Raw genomic sequence first — 21387 nt, 5'->3', positions numbered from 1 at the left:
GGTTAACATCTGGCCATGCTCAGGGGCTACTTCCTACTCAGTGCTAAGGTTTTGCACCAGGTAGTACCTGGATCCAACCCAGGCTTCTGTGATGCAAAGCATGCGCAATAACCCTTCAAAACATGTCCTGGGTAGTTTTAATATAATTATCAAATTATAGGAATATTTTTTCACTTTTTTTTTTTTGGTTTGGTTTGGGGCTTTATCCAGTGACACTCAGGGTTACTAATGGCTTTGTACTCAAGAATCACTCTTGGTGTTGCTCCAGGGACCATATGGGATGCCAGATATTGAACCTGGGTTGGTCACATGTAAGGCAAGCTTCCTACCTGCTTACCATCTCTCCAGCCCCTCAAGTTAGAGTTTTCAAGACACTTTATAGGTGAGGCTAAGTTTGAAAACTGTAGAAATTATGTTTCTGAGTCCCACAGAATCTGATTCTAGAGACAGAAATGCAGTATCTAAGCTATGGACATAGACTACAGGTTGTGAGGTAAAGACAGACTGAGCCCCGAGGAGTAGGGGAGTGTCTGTACCATTGACCATTGTACCCCGGACCAATGAGCATGTGGGAGCCGTGATTTTCCCAGCAATAAGGGAGCATTTGACTTTGCCTAGGGAAGGAAGTTGCTGAAATAGTTGACTTATCCCATCATACCAGTGAATAAAGGCATAGATCTATTTCTGCATTTCAGGCATTTTATTGAAGGCCTAGGAGTACTTCTCTTTAGCTGTTTTTCTAAGACTCTAGCTTCTATCTGATGTGACCAATGGGAGATTTTAGCAAAATATTAGGGGGCTGGAGGAAGGAGAAGGTGGTATGTTTCTTTGCTGGGCCCTTTTCTTTCTTCAGAAATATTCTGGTTGTATTCATCTGTGGGATATCAAAATAAAGCTGATATTCAAAGACTATAGATTTGAGGGCCAGGAGAACCAGTTCATGATAGGAAACTTGCCACAAAGTGGGGGAGTGCAGCTAGGGCAGAGAAGGGACCATTATGACAATGAGAGACAAATGATCCCTCTAGACAAGAATTGGATCATGAAAGGAGATAAAGTGATAGGCAGGATACCCCCTTCAGTAACAATATTGCAAATTACAGTGTCTCGATGGAAAATAAAGGGAGAGAGAAAGATACGATATGTATATGTGTGTATATACATCTATATCTATCTATCTATCTATCTATATCTATCTATCATCTATCTATCTATCTATCTATCTATCTATCTATCTATCTATCTATCTATCTATCTATCTATCTATCTATCTACATATATGGGAAGGGTGGGAAAGAGGAAAATGGGACATTGGTGATGAGAAACGTGCACTGATGAAGGGTTTGTACACTCACTGACTGAAACTCAATCCTGAACCATTTTGCAGCTGTGTCTCATGGTGCTTCAATTAAAACATTTATTTAAAAACCAAAACCAAAAATAAATAATAAAAGAAGATGCACCTTCTGGTCCAGTGGGTCTCCAGAGGGAGCAAATTGGGAATTCCCACTATTCCCAAGTTCCCCTTGGGCCCACAGTGTGTGGCTGCCAGGCGGACTTGTTCAGGAAAAAGTAACTACTATAACTTTGGAGTCACATCTCCCCTAATGAGTTGAGCTGAGCAAAGCCCGGTTGGTTGCCTGCAAGGCAAATGCCCTACCTGCTGTGCTATTGCTCTGCCCCCTGAAGGTAACCAGAAAGAATAGACCTTTATGGATTAAAAACATTGCTCCAGTCTGAGAGTCTCTAAGCAGGAAGAGGCACTGTCGCCTCTTAAACTCCCAGGGGCCTTTCCCAGGCCTCTGGGTCTCTGGCTACCTCTGGCCTGGATGCTGGAGGAGGCTTTGGGGCTGCACACTGGAGTGCAGCCTTGGTTGGGCTTTGGGCCCAGCTTCTGACCTGGGCGCCTCATTGGCTGCAAGACAGTCACCCTTCTGGCTCTGACTCAGCTCTCAGCAAAGACGCTTTCAACCTGCTGGCCTGGCTCTTTCTTGGGGAGCATTTGGAGAAAGCTGTCGCCTTAAATGTGACTCAGTGGTGCCTGAAGGCCTTTGACTGCTTGTCATTTTCCTGTCTCAGCTCTAAGACCTTTGAGCTTTCTCTTCCCCAGATGCCTCCAATCTTTTTTTGTTTTGCATTTGGGCCACACCCAGCGGTGCTCAGGGGTTATTCCTGAGCTCTGTACTTAGAAATTATTCCTGGCAGGCTCAGGGGATCATATGGGATCCAAGGATGGAACTCAGCTCAGCCACATGCAAAGCAAACACCTTACCCGCTATACTATCACCCTGGCCCCTGTCTTTGCATTTATCCTGCCTTGGGAAGCTAAGGTTAAAGATAAAGCCTTCTACTCTCACCTCCCCCAGGCCTGGAACCTCCCCTCAAGAACTCCCCAATACCATCTTTTTGAAGAAGGATCTTCTTTTGGAATGTAAAGGACAGGCCTGAGAAATAAATAGGCAAGATAGTTTCTGTTGACTTTATTTTATTTTTTTTTTCTAGAAGGACTTTGGGGAGTGAGAACTCCCAGTTCCTTTTGTAGCACTTTGTTCATCTTAACATAGTGCCAAGGACAGCTGACCACAGAGAAAGGCTTTCAACCAGACAGATGTCTTCTCAATAAAACATCACCGACCTTAACAAGGATATTATTAGAGTGGGCAAGGCCTCAAGCAGATGCCATTACAATTATTATTGCAAAATGGCCTTTAATTAACTCACTTTTTTATTGCAACGCACTCAGCAGTGGTCAGGCTGACTCTTGGCTCTGCGCTCAGGGATTACTCCTGGTAGGGCTTAGGGGACTACGTGTAGTGCTGAGAATGGAGCTGGTGTCAGTCACAGTGTGTGGTCCAACATCTAGTACTGTATCCCACCTCTCTACTGAAGAGAAATTTTTTTTGGTGTTTGGGCCACACCTGATGGCTCTCTGAGGTTATTTCTGGCTCTGAGCTCAGAAATTACTCCTGGGTCGGAGATTTAGCATGGAGGTAAGGCATTTGCCTTGCATGCAGAATTTGGTGGTTCGAATCCTGTCATCCCCTATGGTCCCCCTGAGCCTGCTAGGAGCGATTTCTGAGCGTAGAGCCAGGAGTAACCTCTGAGCGCTGCCAGTGTGACCCAAAAACTAAAAATAAGAAGAAGAGGAGGAAGAAGAAGAAGAAGAAGAAGAAGAAGAAGAAGAAGAAGAAGAAGAAGAAGAAGAAGAAGAAGAAGAAGAAGAAGAAGAAAGAAGAAGAAGAAAGAAGAAAAAGAAGGAGAAGAAGAAGAAGAAGAAGAAGAAGAAGAAGAAGAAGAAGAAGAAGAAGAAGAAGAAGAAGAAGAAGAAGAAGAAGAAGAAGAAGAAGAAGAAGAATTACTCCTGGCAGGCTCAGGGGACAATATAGGATGATAAGGATTGAACACTGGTTAAATGCGTGCAAGGCAAATGCCCTACCTGCTGTGCTATTGCTCTGGTCCTTAAAGATAACTTTAAAGAATAAATTTTGATGGATAAAAGCATTGCTCTAATCTGGGTATTTCCCTCTATCAACTATTTTATATTTGATGAGTTAGGTTCACTGATATTTAAAAAATAAATTCTCTGCCCCACCCACCCTTTAAGACCAGAAGAGGCAAAACAAGTGCAGCACAACTCATTAGGGGAGATATAACTCTAAAGTCATAGTAGTTTCTATCATTTAACACCGTGCTACATTCCCTGAGAGGGGCCGGGGTGATAACAGAGCAGTAGGACATTTGCCTTGCACGCTGCCAACCAGAGATAGACACTGGTTCAAACCCTGGCATCCCATATGGTTCCTCCATGCCTGCCAGGAGCGATTTCTGAGCATAGAGCCAGGAGGAACTCCTGAACACAGCCAGATGTAGGCCCCAAAACCAAACCAAACAACCCAACTCCCTAAGAAATGGTGCCTTTTATATTTAGCCAGCAATGATATAAGAGGATATATTTGTATATATCAGGGGTGGCGAACACGCGGCTCTCCGTGCCAAAATGAATGCGGCTCTTTGCCTCTTATCATGATTTTGTAGACTGTGGCTCTTTGCCAACTTTGGATTTTGTTCTGCTGTTTCTGAGGAGGGAGGGACCTCTGAGGAGAGATCTCTGAGCGTGGAGTTCCGTCTCCCATCCCTCGGAAACAACTGCCCCGAGTGGGGGACCCGTGTGGCACATGTTGGGTCACATCTGGCCTAACTTTAGTTCTGAGTGTGGAGGACGCAGCACACCCTCACCATCACTGCAGGATTTTGACCGTCACTCAAAATGGCAACATGCAATATGTGTTGAATAGATTATTGTTAAAATTAGATGCTTTTGTGTGTTTGTCTGTTTTGGCAGGTCACTGCGTGGTGTGGCTCTCTGTTTAACTCTCACAGTTTAAAATTTTGGCTCTTTGTGTCGAACTTGTTCGCCACCCCTGGTATATATAATAAGTTTAATATATATTATACATTATATGTAGCCAGTAACCGCCTAAGAAAATTTAAATATATATTAATATGTAATATGTAATAAATAATATATATTAGGATTTGTGAGAGAGAAAAAAGCATTTATTTCTTTGCCTGGAGTTGAAATGGAAAGTTGGCATTTTCCTTTCTTTAACTCTTGTTGGCTGAGCTCGTCGCCAGCTGCCCAAAGCCAGAACAATAGGTTCATTGCTAGTGGGTTGCTGCCTCCTAGTGGGCATATAATGCATATATCACTTGATATTTCAAGTGGGTTATATCACATGGTCGGTTACAAATCATTTTATAGCAAGCATTGCTTTGACTGTAACTAATAAATATCTCTGCCTTTTAAAAAATACAATCATAAATTTTTTAAATTGAATTTTGTGTGTTTTCTTGGGGCCACACCTGGCAATGTTTAGGGATTACTTCTGACTCCGAGCTCAGGAATCACTCCTGGTGGGGCTCAGGGGCCATATGGGATACTCGGGATCAAACTCAGGTAGGCAGAGTGCAAGGTAAGTGTCCTAGTCTTTGTACAATCACTCAGGAACTTTAATTTAAAAGTTTTGGTTTTGGGAGGCACATCCAGCATTGCTCAGGACTTACGCCTGGCTTTGAGCTCAGGGATCCCTCCTGAGTGGGCTCAGGAAACCATCTGGTGTAGAGAGAATTGAATCTGGTCAACCATGTGCAAGGTATATGTTCTACTACCTCTTCAGACCCTATATCATTTTGCATTAATAATAACAACAGCTTCATGATTTTATCAATAAAAAATAGCAATGTGAAAATTGGAATTCATTGCTTTTCCAGATTTGGGATGGTGGTAGAGGTAGGGACTTCCAAAATGTACATTTGCCCAGGGGACTAATTTGGAAATTCTTGGCCAACTGGCCAATGGTTATAGGTGAGGGCATGAGGACACCTGTTCTCTGGTGCTCAGAGGCCACCAGAACTACACTTTGCATAGCTCAGGGTACCTCACAGTGCTGGAGAGAGAACTGAGATTGGCTGTATATAAAGCACTCATCTTAACCCCTAGGCTATAGATCTCTCCAGACCCTTTAATTATTTTTTTAACTAATTCTTTCAAGTGACACAACTTAGCTGTGGTTTGCAATCCTCTAGAAATAAGAAGTCTCATAGAAAGTCACGTGATTGTGACAGTTTCCATCAACCCTTATCACACTATACAACAATATAAACCAGAGTATGTAAATTTCGAGGCAAATTTGGGATGGCAAATGGCTACCATGTAGTTATAGGTTTGGGTGACAAATAGAATAAAAAAGGGAAAGTATCTGGGCACACTTTACTACCAGATTCAGGATTTAGTAAACATTTTTTTTTTCCAGAAAGCAGTTTGTTCTTTGCATGACCCCCTCTGCATTTCCCAGTATAGTCCTGGTGGTTCTCTAGCCCTGACAGGCCTGAGAAGCATGACATCTTGTGACTGCCTAGTTCTGTGCAGTGAGTGGCATGAGGAAATCTTGGGGTCTTTTGAACACTGAAAACAACTCTGAAATATACTTTTGGGGCCATACCTGGAAACTGTCAAGGCTTACTCCTGGCTCTGCACTCAATGATCACTCTGGCAATCTCAGGGGACCATTTGGGTGATGGGATCAAACCCAGGTCATTGCATGCAAGACTAGTGCCTACCTGCTGTGCTATCACTCTAGCCCCAGTGCTGGAATACTTAATGTACAAAACCCTACCAATAATAGTTTTTGTTTGCTTCTTGTTATTGGTTTGGGGTCACACCAGGTGGTATTCAGGTATAGTTCCTGGCTCTATACTCAGAGATCACTCTCAGTGGTGCTTAGGGGACTATCTGTGATGCTAGGGGTTGGCTGCATTTAAGGAAAGAAACTACACAACTCAACTATCTCTCCAACTGTTATCCCCTGATAACAGTTCTGTAAACCATGGTGTCTGTTGGTCTATCTATTTAACTATCTGTGTATCTGTCTACCTCTCTGTCTACTTATCTACCTATCTACCTATCTACCTATCTATCTGTCTGTCTATCTATCTATCTATCTATCTATCTATCTATCTATCTATCTATCTATCTATCTATCTATCTATCTATCTATCTATCTATCTATTATCTATCTGCCTGTCTACCTATGTCTACCTACCTACCACCTGCCTCCCTCCCTTCTTCCCTATCTATCTACCTCCCTTCCTATCTATCTATCTATCTATCTATCTATCTATCTATCTATCTATCTATCTATCTATCTATCTATCTATCTATCTATCATCTAGTTTCAGGCCAGTTTTCTATATTGAGAAACACACACACTCACACATATAGACAATTTTTCTATCTTCCCACAGCCTGAATGTCTCTAAATTTCCTTCAATAATTTTTTTTTTATTTTTGGGCCACACCCAGCAGCACTCAGGAATTCCTCTTGGCTCTGCACTCAGAAATCGCTCCTGGCAGTCTCAGGAGACTATATGGGATGCTGGGAATCAAGCCCAGGTCCATCCTGGGTCAGTTGCTTGCAAGACAAATGCACTACAGCTGTGCTATCTCTCTGGCCCCATATTTTTTTAAACCAAATAAAACTGCACATGTGCTTTTGTTGCAGCAACTTCAGGAGACCCTCGCTGCTCCCTTTACCCAGAAGCTCCATAATGATTTTATTCACAGCCCCTGCCCCTGTTGGAGCCAGTCTGTGTTAGGGCCAAACTAGTCCACACTGCCTCATGTGACAATTCGCTGGAATGTTTGTGCTTCTCATTTTGGGTTGCCAAACTCACAAACAATGTCCTATTCATCTTGGGTGCCTCGGGACTCAGGGCCAAACACATGGCCACACTCCCCAAATATAGCAAACTTTCTCTGCTGATAAAATAGCCAGACTGATGAGGGGACAGCACGAAAACTACCTACTGGAACTCTTGGAGCTGCTTAGAAACACGTTCAGAGAACTTTCATGCACCGAGGTGAGGGAAGGTCCAGTTGAAGGACCATGAACTAGCTTTGGTCCCCTCAAGAAGGTTTGGTTTTGGAGTAATTGCAAAATGGACATTTACCCAGGGGACCCATCTGGAAATTCTTGACAACTGGCCAATGACTCAAAGCGAGGGGATGAGAACACATGTTCTCTGGTGCTCAGACCACCAGAAGGCTTTGCTCTGAGAGTGATTGGAGAATGCCTCCAATAAGAAATAGAAACTGACAAATGTCCCCTCCCCACCCTCTTCACATAGGAATGATCCAAGGAAGAACATGGCCCCGGGGAGAAGAGTTGTGGCATCATTGAGACAACTGTGTCCATAGATTCATCCTTGAGGGCTTTTTGAGAGGAAGACTCAGGCTAGCTGCAATGTCAGGAGGGGATGGGATGGGATGGCAGTGTCCTGAGATGTGAGGCTGATACTACCAGGCAGTTTGAGGGGAGTGAAGAAGCTACATGAGCACTTAAAAATGATTATAGTCTTCTAAAATAACTGATGTGGAGCTGGAATAATAGAACAATGTGTAGGGCATTTGCCTTGCATGTGGCTAACCTGGGTTCAATCCTCAGCATCTCATATGGTCTGCCATGCATCACCAGGAGTAAGTCCTGAGTGCAGAGCCAGGAGGAACACCCTGAGCATCACTAGCTGTGACTCCTCAAACAAAACAAAACAAATAAAAAAGGTGTTGGGTGATGGAATGCAATGTAGTAAAGGGAGATGCCTAAATCACCACCAATCCCAGCATATAGGTAGGAGAAGGGCAGAGATGAAAATAAATTGGGGTGTGTGGGGAGAGTGGTCTAGCTTTGTATCCAAACCACAGACTCAAGAACACTGAAAATAGAAGCTGCAATAATCCAACTGTAACATGTGCCAGTTAAGTAAAGTGACAGTCTTGGGGGACAGGAGGGAGCATGGGAGCACTGGTGAAGGGAGGCAGACATTGCAGCAGGAACATTATATGTCCAAAACTCAAGGGTTTTTTTTTTAATAAAGGAGATGCCAGGAGACAAATTTCTGGAAAATATACAAGAGTGAATGGCAGCCTGGTACAATGAGATACTCTTTTAAATCCCTCTTCTCCCTAAACCCCAATATCTGAATAGCTTTATTGTGTTGCTGGATACGTTTTAAACATCAGCCCTTGACTCAGAGCTGGGGAGATGGTACAGTGGGGGGAAGGTCAGTGCCCTACAGTGCATAGGGATGCTGAGGAACAATTCTAGTGGGTCTTGGTCAATGAAATCAGCAGTGGAAGCATTGCTAGGTTGTGGGCATCTAAAATCATGACTTCTGGAGTGATAGCACAGTGGGTAGGACTTTGCCTTGCATGCAGCCACTCTGGGTTTGATCTCTGGCAACCCATCTGGCCGCCTAAGCCTTCCAGGAATGATATCTTAGTGCAAGGCCAGGAGTAACCAATGAGCACAGTCAGTGTGGACCTTAAAAACCAAAAACCAAACAAAAAATCATGACTTCTTACTGACACACCAACTCCACTCATTATAGCCAGAGCATAGCAGAAGTGCTGGAGGTAGCTCACCACACTGAGCTCATGTGTAGGCAGGAGACGGTGGTTCAATTCCCTGTGTGGTTCAGTCATCTGAGCACTGCAGGAGGAATCCCTGGGTGCAGAGATGGGAATGACTCCTGACCCTGCTGGCAATGACCCTGCTGTGGAAAAAAGAAATCTAGTATTTTCTTTCTGTGCTGGTGGGACTCCAGTTATTTGCCCCCACCCTTTGTTACGCACACCCCCTCTCCCTCCCCAACTCTTGCTCAGTTTTACCTGGTGTGTTTGCAGGTGTCCCCAGAAATGCTTTTCAGGTGCTTATGTCCAGAGATATGACAGCTGTTATGTCAGAGATCAAAGTTTGAAACTTTTAAGGTGTCTAACAGAAGCCTATGAAATGCCAGGAAATGAAATATCACATGGGCCTTTTGGGTCTAGGTGGTGTTTAGAATGATGGCATGAGGGAGTGCAAAATTTAAAGGGAGGGATGTTTAGGTCATCCTTGGTCCAGAATCTAGGGAGGAGTGTAAAATCATCCCACACATCATACCTCCAACCCCAGGTAAACAAATCTAAAGCAGGGTCTCACATGAAATAATCTAGGCTGAGGATGAAACATGTATAGTCTGGCAATCTTCTATCTTTTATATCAAGCCAGTTGCGTGCCAGGACTGTTTTTATTGAGTACAGAGACCACCCCCAAGTGGAGCAGTAAGGACATAGTAAGGGCAGATAGCTCAGGCTATACTGAGCCTGTCCCATCCAGGTTTACATATAAGGCAATCTTCATTTTGGGTGAAACCAAGCTGTAAAGAAAAAGACACAAAGAAACTGGGGATGATCTTTGTTTTGGGTAAAATAAGGTGTAACCTAACAGAGGAGAAGGAAAGAAATAGAATAAAGGGAAAGGGAAAAGACAGATGAGAAGTAATGGGGACAGGAGTCAAGGGACTCAGGTACATGGGTGATATTAAAGAATAAAAGATCCATATGTCCAAATAACCCAGTCAACAGCATCGAAATCATGAGACCCAAACTTTAACAACCAACCTTATAAAGGTGTTAGCACAGTGAGTAGGGCATTTGCCTTGCATGTGTATAATACCAGGTTTAATACCAGCACTTAGAATGGTTCCCCAAGTACCAACAGGAGTGATTCTTGAGTGCAGGAAGACCCCCTGAGCATCACTGGTATGTACTCCAAACAAAACAAAACAAAACAAATAAAAAGATCCTTGTGAAGATGACAGGTTGAGGGTAAAGGGGTATGGGAGGAAACCAGAGAACATTGGTGAAGGGAAGTTGAATCTTGTGGTGGGTTTGGTGATGGGACATTGAATGTTTAAAACTCAACTATGAGTAACTTTGAAGTCATGGTACATGAATATAACAAAAACAAACCCAGAAGACTTTGGACTCTCATCCTAGGAACAAACGAGCGCACAGATAAAAGCCTGGACCTTGCCTCCTTGGCACACAGCCCTCCTGATCAAGGTTACCATCTTGATAAGGTCTTTCTGCAACCGGAGGCCAAACAGAACTCACATGCACCACACACAACAGAGAGTATGCCCAGCTCCACCACCAGCTGGCCTGAGGTTACCCCCACCTGAAGGGGAAGGAGGCTCCAGAGAGCACCAGGATTGTCTGTGCTTGGTATTGGGGCAGCTTTCATTCTTTTTTTTTTTTTTTTTGTGTGGTTTTTGGGTCACACCCGGCAGTGCTCAGGGGTTATTCCTGGCTCCAGGCTCAGAAATTGCTCCTGGCAGGCACGGGAGACCATATGGGACGCTGGGATTCGAACCGATGACCTCTTGCATGAAAGGCAAACGCCTTACCTCCATGCTATCTCTCCAGCCCCCAGCTTTCATTCTTGTAGAATGAATAAGTATACCAAGCATTCAGATGTTTACCATGCAAATTCTCACTGATTTTTCTGTTATAAATCAATTCAACTATCTACAAGACTGTGGGAATTGGCATTTCCATTTGTTTTCAAGATAGCACAAAGTCAGCCACCACCTTTTCTGGGGAAGATTTTTTTATTTTATTTTATTACTATCTTTAATAAATAAATTATTTAATTTAATCACCATGAGATACACAGTTGCAATGTTGTTCATTATTGAGTTTCCAAAACCCTTCACCAGTGCACATTTCCTGCCTCCAATGTCCTCAGTTTCCCTTATGCCACCTCCATGCAACTCTCATCTGTCTCTGAAACCAATCATCATCATCATCATCATCATCATCATCATCATCTTCTTCTTCTTCTTCTTCTTCCTCCTCCTCCTCCTCCTCCTCCTCTTATCTTCTTCTTCCTCTCCCTCCTTCTCCTCCTCTTCCTCCTCCTCCTCTCAATCTTTCTTCTTCCCCACCCTCTAGATACTGCTACCACCTTTTGGGTCCATCTCTTGTCAGATGGGTTCTGTGGGTTTTGCCCTTCAATCACTGGCCAGTCACCTATTTGTTGAGTGACATCATTACTCAAAAATTCACTTCACCCTGTCTGGGATGGGGGTGTCAGGGCTCCATAAAAAACAAACCAAACCTCAATTCCAACCAAAAAAAAATCTAATCCTGGCTACCTGGGTACCACATTCAACCAAGGAGATATAGAATGAACTACCCCAACATCTACTAGGAAAATCCAACACAGAGCAGACAGGTTTACCTGACAGGTGATTTGGAGCAATATTCTAATCCGACTGGAGTTCACAGGCTATTTATAATGTCTACCCTGGGCGCAGAGCTCACTGTGTCATCCTGGGATGCCCTGCTCCAGCTTGGACTGGAAAAAGCGAGATCCCCTTTCAAAGTCTGGATCAAGTGTCACCTCCTTTACTTCCATGTGCCATTCTGAGAATTCCTTTCTTGCTCGCTGCTTCATGCATGGATCATTATAGCATTCATTGCAATTGCTTATACATCATTAAGACATCGGATAAGTCAGTGAATCAAAGGATAAACACCAGGTTTCCATGATGTAACTCAGTTCAGAACTTAATTCTCTCAAGGCTTCAGTCATTTTTTTTATCTATCAAATGAGGACAAAGTAGTATGGATCATCTGGGAATTAGATGAATTAATATATGAAATGTAGGATTGCATGCAGTAGCCACTCAAAGAGTAACAGCTATTTTTATTCTTAGTGTCATGTTATTTTATTTTATCTGGTTTGGGGGCCATGCCCAGCAGTGCTCAGGGGTTACTCCTGACTGAGCTCAGTAATCATTACAGGTGGGGTGCAGAAGACTACACAGGATGCTGGGAATAGAACCTGGCTCAGCCGCATGCAAGGCACGTACCCTACCTACTGTACTTCTGCCCCTATTGCCCCTGTCAATCAATTTTAGTGTTATTGCCTCATATTTGTGCCGTATGGGAAGATGAAGTGTGTCTGGAGAGCAGAGAATAATCAGATCTCTCTTTGCATCCCCCAAATGTTCCAGGACTTTTGTTTTTGTTTTGGGGCCACACCTAGTGGTGTTCAGGGTTTACTCCTGGCTTTGCATTCAGAAATTGCTCCTGGCAGGCTTGGTGGGGGAGGAACCATATAAGATGCCAGGAATCTAACCTGGGTCTGTCCCAGGTTAGCTGCATGCTAGGCAAACGCCCTACCGCTGTGCTATCTCTCTGGCCTTGTTTCAGGACTTCTGAAACTTTTTTTTAATTTTATTTTATTGAAACAACTGTGATCAACAGAATCCTTCCGAGTTGAATTTGAGATATACAATAAGTTAGGGCCCTTCCCACTACCAGTTTCAACCTCCCTCCACCAATGGACCAGAGTGCATCCTATCCTGTCACCTTTGTCCCCTGACCTGCCAGTGTAACAGACCCCTTTGAGTTTAGATTGTTCAAGTTTAGGCCCCTTGATTCTATTTTCTGAAAGTTTTCCTATTTGGAACATTTTTCACCCAAGAAATGCCATATGGATGAACACTGCCAGAAACACCTTAGTAAATGATGGAGCTGATTTTGAATCAATTTTTGGTAGTTGTGTGTTCAGAAAATGTTCACTGCTGCCCAATCTTTTGTGATTCCACCCCTCCCATTCAGTTATATGATTCCATATGAAGTCACAACTCAGGTTTTCAAAGCTGGGGTCTAGACCCAGGATCTATAGATATTTATTGAGGTGCACATACCTGACATATATAAGGTACCCCCATTCACAAGGTCCAGTGACACCGCTGCCCTCCTAACTTCATCATATCACTGTGGAGTCCCAACTGTCCCCCCATTACAGAGGAGGAAGCTGTCTAAACGGCCATCAGTGGCATCTCTAACTCCAGTCAGAAATTCAGGGTCTTCAGGATTGGTGGGAAAGAGGTGGAAGATGCCAGGAGCTCTGCAAAGCTTTCTCTCCTGGCCAGCCCACAACCTGGATTCCTCCCTCTTCTTTCTTCCCACCCCAAATCTCAGCCAATCCAGAAAGAATAGCTGGCACATAGGATGAGGACTCGCTGCCCAGTGCTCATCCAGGGAGGTGTGTGGGCAGGAGAGAGCTGTCAGTACAAGATATCTTCAGCGGTGACCGTGGCCTCCTCAACTTTGGTCTGGATCTCTGGCAGGGGGATCAGGCTGATGGCCACCACCACCAAATTCACTGCGTGGGCCGAGGCGCTGGCCACGCAGATCCAGAAGGACTCCTGGTACTCCTCCTCCACCACCACGAAGCGGAACAAGCGTTCCTGGAAGTTGGCAATCCGCTCAGTCAAGTCGTGGTATTTCACTGCTGCCATGAAGCTACCAATGGCCAGAGCCACGACACCACCTGGAACCCAGAAGTTGAAACATGGTCTCTCTCAGCTCCTGTTTGCTGCCTTGGTGACTGGATACAAGGGGGGTATTTGGGGCATAGGAAGGAACTCGGGTTGGGTTTCAACGCTCCTTGTTGGAGATGTGAGTTGCATGTGGATATATAATTTTTATTTTGCTTTGATTTGCTTTTGTTTGTTTTGCTTTTGGACCACACCCAGCGGTGCTCAGAGGTTATTGGCTCTGTGCTCAGAAATTACTCATGGCAAGGTCAGGGAACCATATGCGATGCTCGGGATTGAATCTAGGTCAGTGCATGCAAGGCAAATGCCTTACCTGTTGTGATATCACTCCTATATACTTATGTTAAATACTTATGTTTATATATACACACTGTCAACGCAGATTTTAGTGGTGTGGGGTACTACTGCTGTTCGGAAAACTTGGAAGGACACTTAAATAGAAGATGTTTTCTGACCAATTGCTTCAAACTTTGACTTTTGGGCCTCTCCCCTTTTCCAACTGTTTTAATTTCAATTAATATAGAAAATGTTATTGTGCTCTTGGGGTCATGGTTCTGGGTTGGATATTCAGTGTCAAGGTCTTCTAAGCACCACTGGATGTATAATAGTCCCCAGCACAATTAAGGGAAGGCCCCACAAAACCAAACACTATTTTAATGCTTTAAAATACAAATATGTCAGGGTCTGAATGAAAGTATAGCTTATAGTGATATAGTATAGGGTGGTTGCTTTGTATGTGTCCAACCCAGGTTCCATACCCAGCATTCCATATGGACCGCTGATCACCAGCCGGTATAATTATTGAGCACAGAGCCAAAAGGAACCCTTGAGCATCACCGGGTGTGGCTAAATCCCTCTCACCCCCAATCTAGGTTGAGAACTCCATTTCTTTTTTTTTTTTTTTTTTGGTGTGGCAACCATGAGCCACATGGTTGGTGGTGTTCAGGGGTTACTCGCAGGTACTACTTGGGGAACCATGCCAGTGCCAGGATTGAAGTGGAGTTGGCTGCATGCAAGGCCTTAACCAGTGTGCTATCTCTCTGGCTCCAAAATACTTATGTTTATTTTTTGGCTTTACGGCCACACATGGTGGTGCTCAGAGTTTAATACCTGGCTATACGCCAGAGACTTCTCTTGGCGGGGCTCAAGGAACTATATGGGGTGCCAGAGATCAATCTTGGGTCAGCTGCATGCAAGGTAAGTGCCCTACCTGCTGTACTATTGCTTCGGTCCATACACTTTTTTTTTTATCTGACAACCACTTATGAGGATTTAAGGGAGATAAGCAAGGCATCTATAGTCAAGATAAGGGTGAGCCTCAAATACAGTAAATTCACCAGGAGGCCTACAATCTGCAAGTAGGACAAACTCAAGATATCTTATTATTCATGTTATCCATTATAACATAATTCATATTATATTAGTATACATTCTAGAACAGCAGCACCTGGTTTTAAACTTTATATTTATCTTTGTAGAGTAAGGAAAGGAAAGGGTATTATTGACCTATATCTTCTGAAACAATACTCATTTCTTAGGAGTTTGCTTCTTTCATGATGGATGATGTTTGTTAGTACCAATTTGGCAATTTCTTTTTACATTTTAAGACATTTTTGGGAATGACTTTGGATCAATACAGTAAACTAAACACATCTATACACATTATAATATCATTTATCTATCTATTCACCACCCACCTATCTATCTATCTATCTATCTATCTATCTATCTATCTATCTATCTATCTATCTATCTATCTATCTATCTATCTATCTATCTATCTATCTATCTATCTAATCATCTATATATCTCTGTCTGTCTATCATCCAACTATCTAGTTTTTGGCCCATACCCAGTTGTGTTCAGGGATCATGCCTAGCAGTGCTTAGGGGTGGTTCTGGATATTGAACCTGGGTCAAGTGCTTGCAAGGTAAGTACCTGACTTTCTCTAATATCTCTCCAGCCTTTTGTTCTTTTTTTTTTCCCCACAGAGATACTAGAACTTTTTAGTAAAGAAATTTATGTCTATCAGTAAAGGTTTTAGATCAGGTAAGTAAAGGCAGAGATGGGAAATGTTTGTTCCCTCTTCCTTTCCACCTTCTACTTCTTTGGAACTTATTTCATAATGGTCAGAGCATGATTTTCCTGTCTTGGGTAGGGAGGCCTTTCTTACCTGCAAGAACATTCCAGAGGCAAATGCCCCCAGGGCCGTTGACTGCACTGTAGGGAACCTGGATCATGTTGAGGATGGCAAAGCCCATACTGACCAGAGCCAAGGCCAAGGCCAAGAAGAGGAGCATCAGAATTGTCACATGAAGGCCTGTGTTCAACTCCTTTACTAGGTGTGGAAAGACTGGGGAGAAAAGACAGAGGAATCAGAACTCAGTTTAAATTTATGAAGCCCTGTGAACTCAACTTTTCAAAGTTTTAACAAAGAAACACAAAGACCAGGCAATAATGTGAGATTTTCAAGACATTCTAAGATAAATTAATAACCTCCAGATTTTCTTATTTGACCAATAAATTCTCCTTCTTAGAGATTGCTTGCAAATTGAAATGCACCTATGTTGGTCGTTTAAATTGCATTATCTCAGGGCAAGAGAGATGCTGGTATGGGAGTTAGAACCTTGCTTTGCAAGGGATCAACTTGGCTGGATTTCTAATAGCACATATGGTCCTCTGAACACAAAGTCCAGAGCAAGACCTCAACACAGTCCTGTATGGACCAAAAACAAACACAAAATAAAGTTACATGATCTCACATCTCTAGAGTCTGGAATGAATTGACGGCCAGATGTCACAGGAGTCTTTTTAGAAAAGGAGACTGGCAAGAAAGCAGGCAAAGAAGGTTGATTGAAAAACTCTAATCTGGGCTAAAGGGTTGTCTTTATGAAGTCAGAGTGAAGGTTTGGGGCATGGCTCTGCATTGTATGGCAAGAAAAGTCAGAGAAAAGCCTCCATCTAATATCCCAAGATCTTGGTTCAAAACCCAGCATTATCCATTTGCTACTAGTATGATGGGCGCCTTTAAGAATAGGCAGAAAATACAGGGCTGAAATGCAGGGCCTTATGACAGGCATAGACTTTTGCTAAAAGGCAGACTAGAGAATTAAATGTTAACCATTAAGATTTAAGGGCAACAAACACAGAGCTATAAAAGCAGGCAGCCTTGAGAATTAAAAGTAAACATTTAAGATTCAAGGCTTAAGGGCTACCAAACAGCAAGCCATGATCAAAGCAGGTAGCCTCGAGAATTAAATGAAAACATTTAGAAACGAAGAAGGCACAAGACTTTGGTCCTGGGAAACTAAGTCTAGTCTATAAGGTCCACTTATCTGTAGCTCCCACCTGCTGGAGATAGGTTCCATTATCAGTACATCCCAGACCTGATGGAGACAGAGCTCATATCTGCACATTCCTTCTCACCTGCCAATGGGTCCTGTGATTTGTCCTGTTCAATATATCTACCTCTTATTGACATATTAATGAGTGGAACTGTGCCCACAAAAATGTATTTAAGCCGGGCCTTGAGTATCAATAAACAGAATTGGGTTCAGTCTTGGCTGAAATCCTTTTCCCACTTTTGTCTGTTTGTCTGTCTGCCTTTGTGTCTTTGTGTTTGCGTCTCCCTCCAAGAAAGAATAACCACATCTTAACTGGTGTCCCTGCAGGAAGGGCACCCACACTACTATAAATAGGATCTTCCAAATTCTGCCTTTGGTACCCATCTTAGAGATCGTTGTGTGGATCACAGGAACTATGCATGGATTTAAAAAAAAAAGGGGGGGGGTGTCACACCTGGCAGTGCTCAGGAGTTACTCCTGACTCTATGCTCAGAAATTGTTCCTGGCAGGGTTGGGGGACCATATGGGATGCCGGGATTCGAACCACAGTCCTTCTGGATGCAAGGCAAATGCCTTACCTCCATGCTATCTCTCCAGCCACACCATGAGTGGATTTTAACTGCAGCCACTTGGCAGGTACAGAAGCCATGGGAGAAGCATCATCATGGATCCCTCATAATGACTCAGCAAGGTACAAGAGTTTTTTCCATAGATATAAGAGACACTATTTTATCACATAGATTTGTCTGAAATATTCATTTGCTTTGTCGGGGCCCAGGACTCAGCTTTCCAGTCCCATCTTCTTGCCTGAACCCCTTTCCTGCTGGATCCCCCATGTCTCCACCTACCACTCTTCATTCAAAGAAGTTTGGTATCTCTGACTGGCTTCCTCTCAGCTGCCCTTTCCATTGAGAAGTTTCCATACTCACCACTCAGGCCTGCTTCCTGCCTTCTGATGTTCCTTTCCACATCTGTATTTTCCATTTATCTCAGCCACATCAGAAACTTTACCCTCCAAAACGATCCTCTCCAAAAGATTTTTCCTCTTTTGATATCTCTCCCCTTTGCTTCCCTACTATTTCAGTGCCTTTCAGCCTTTGCTTTTCAAGCTCTCAGTTTTCTTTCACTGAACTGTTATGATGGGGAGATAGCACCAGTGGGTAGGGTGCTTGCTATGCACGTGGCCAATTGGGGTACAATTTCTGGCACCCATTATAGTCCCCTAAGCAAGTATCATCAGGAGTTATCCTTGAACACAGAACAAGGAGTAAACTCTAAGCACAGCCAAGTGTGGCCAAAAAAAAAAAAGGGAATCAATGACTTGTTATCCATTATGGTAATATCTCCCCTCTTGCTCATTCAAGTTGGGAAATTAATCCATACAATCTCCTAAAGCAATTTTACAACATGTTTCAAAATGATTTGTTGGAAAAATCACTCACAAAAACTTATCAATTTGATATTTGTTATAGTCATGGAAATTCATGGAAAAATCAAATATGAATGAATCCACAGTAGTCTGCTTTAAAAAACTCAGTAACAACCAAATAATTTGAAAACCCTCAAATTACATTCATACAAGAATCTATCTCCTGGCTTGATTTATTAAAAACTTGATAATAGATCTTAATGAACATATAAAGATAATGGAAAAGAAAAAACTTGGGGCATAAGGGTAAATGGGGAAGATGAGCATAATCTTTCATTTTTATGGTAGGAGGTTTATTAATGTTATTAAATGAAATAATTTATTAGAAGGGCTGAATTTGGGCATGGAGTGTAGCACAGTGGTAGGGTGTTTACCTTGCACACAGCCAATTCAGGAAGGACTCAGGTTTGATCCCCAGCATCCCATATGGTCCCCTAAGCCTGCCAGGAGGGGTTTCTGAGTCAGAGCTAAGAGTAACTCCTGAGCACCCCTGGGTGTGGCCCCAAAACCAATAAACAAACAAACAAACTAATAGAAGGGCTGAATTTTAGTCACATTCCCCTCATCCACATCCCACCCCTCCTAGTTAAGTGAGCTCTTGTTCTTTTTCACCTAAGTCACTATTTAAAAATTGATCTAGTAGGCATTCTGATATATGAGTTCCTTTTTTTAGACTTTTAATTATTATTAATGATTTTTTAAAAAATATTAGGCACATGTAGGTAAAAATATTTTATCTATTGATGCTCTGATCCCCAAATCTTTCTCAGAACAATGTCAATCTTTCTCCTTCTACCTTAAAGGGCTGCCGAGAATGAGAATCATATGTCTGGCATCTTGTAAGTGAATTATTTGATATAAATGACTTCTTGGTACTTATTCAAACAATGCTTTTGAGAACCTACAGAGTGACAGATGCTGTTGACCAGGAAACATAGTTGACCATGGGAAATTTCCACTTTATTTATATATTTTTGGGGCCACACTCAGCAGTGCTCAGGGCTTATTCCTGACTTTGTGCTCAGGAATCACGCTTGGCTATGCTTGGGAACTGTTTGCAACGCCAAGAACTGAAGCAGGGTCAGCCACATGCAAAGTGAGCATCTTATGTGATCACCTTACTATCTCTGACACGCCCTTCTTTTCTTTTTTAAGTTTTGGGTCACACCTGGTGGTATTCAGGGGTTACTCCTGGCAATGCTCAGGGAACTATATGGGATACCGAGAATAGAACCTGGGTCTGTCCCATGCAAGGCAAGTACCTTACCCAGTGTACTATTACTCCAAACCCCATTATTTCTTTATATATATATATGTATATATATCTATTTATGTGTGTGTGTGTGTTTTCTCAGCTTTCTTTATTTTCAATAGAGCTGCTTTGCCAATATCTCCAGAGCAATTCAGTTACTGGATAAATAGAAATAGTCTAAGATGTCTTTTCTTCTTGAATAGACTTAACAATTATATATCTTTTTCAGGCAGATCATTGATGCCCATTGGGACTATTGCATTTGTCTGCCTTCCAACTTTATGTCTTTATGCATTTAATGAGATGTTCTCCCTGGCCAGGTTTCTGGAAACCACAGTTCTCAAGTACAGAAAGGAAGAAATGGATCAACTTTCTGTTCCTCTGCACTCTCTGATGTGGATGATTTCCTTGGACACTGTTCACCCAGCGTCCTTATTGCCCAGTTGCAATGCCAACACTTGGGCTCTCTTCCCAGCCATAACTGCTCTGGGACCATACCCAGAGCCAGCAGCTCACGTTCTGGAAGGCAGTCCAGAGCTAGGGTCCATTTCTCCTTGACAGCCAACCTCCAATTTGGGCTTCATGGTGTCAGAGATATCATGCAGCGGGCAAGGCCCTTCCTTTGCATACTGTCAACCTGAGTTAAGATGCCTGGCACCCATGTGGTCCCCTGGGTCTTGCCAGGAGTGATCCCTGAGTACAGAGCCAGGAGGAAGCCTGAGAACTGAAGGGTGTTGTGCCCTCCACAACAAAACAAAATTTAAAACCAAAAAAACCAAATTGGGACTCGAACCTGAGGAGTATAGTTTCTGAGCTCAGACCAATAGTTTCTGAGTTGTCTGATTTTTCTCAGACTCTGTATCTTTAAAAGAAACAGTTATGGGAGGAAGCCAGCTGGACTGGCTGCAAATACCCTGTCACATGCAGGGCAGAGGCTGTGCTGCCTTCTGGCTGGGTGACATCAGACCAGTCCTGTGAGTCCTTCCAAGCCACAGTTGTAGTTCTCTACAAAATGAGCATCAAAGTCATTTCTTCATTAGAAATGGTTTAGATGGTTTGGGAGGCTGTGCAATGCCTGATACATGCTAGCAGCCAATATTTCCTTAATTCTCATGGGTCAGGGTTAACTGCAAGGCTAAACAAATATCCCCTTCAAAGATTTCTCTCAGCCTTAACCAGGAAAAAAAGGCTCTCAGGGGTGCTGAATGAGGAACCACCCCATCCAATGACAGTAATTGTTAGCCTTGTGTTTTAAACTGTGCAGGCAGATTCCCCGGTGAGAAATAAGCTCATAGACACACACGGAAACCCAAGTATTTTCAAGCAACTCCCCCCATGTATATATATACTCACTTGTGAATTGGGACTGGCGTCCCCCGAGCCCACATTGCCGCACCTTGCACCCTCTGAAGAGCCCATAGTAAATGTCCCCGATGAATTTGACCAGCTCCGGATCTGTGGCATTGACCAGGTCTACTCCTGTCTGACAAAGGATCTTACCACTCAGCCAGTGGGGGACCACCAGGGCCACAATGATCAGGACGAAGGAGGAGAAGCTGAGGAGGGATGCCAGCCCATACCACATCTTTTTGAACCATCCAGGCATTCTACTGGGTGCAGCTCAC

General features: G+C 43.2%; 1 protein-coding gene across 1 annotated transcript; it reads right to left on the bottom strand.

The window, feature by feature from the left end:
- Window positions 1-13411: 13411 nt before the first annotated feature.
- Window positions 13412-21368, bottom strand: CLRN2 (clarin 2). Its single transcript, XM_049789973.1, has 3 exons — window positions 21116-21368; window positions 15911-16090; window positions 13412-13730 (listed from the first exon to the last, which is right to left on the bottom strand). Exons 1-3 carry the CDS (start codon window positions 21366-21368, stop codon window positions 13465-13467), a joined length of 699 nt encoding a protein of 232 aa, XP_049645930.1. The 3' UTR covers window positions 13412-13464.
- Between the last annotated feature and the right edge of the window lie 19 nt (window positions 21369-21387).

The sequence above is a fragment of the Suncus etruscus genome, chromosome 16, assembly GCF_024139225.1.
Source record: "Suncus etruscus isolate mSunEtr1 chromosome 16, mSunEtr1.pri.cur, whole genome shotgun sequence".
NCBI classification, from domain to species: domain Eukaryota; kingdom Metazoa; phylum Chordata; class Mammalia; order Eulipotyphla; family Soricidae; genus Suncus; species Suncus etruscus.
This window is presented reverse-complemented; position numbering and strand designations above follow the sequence as displayed.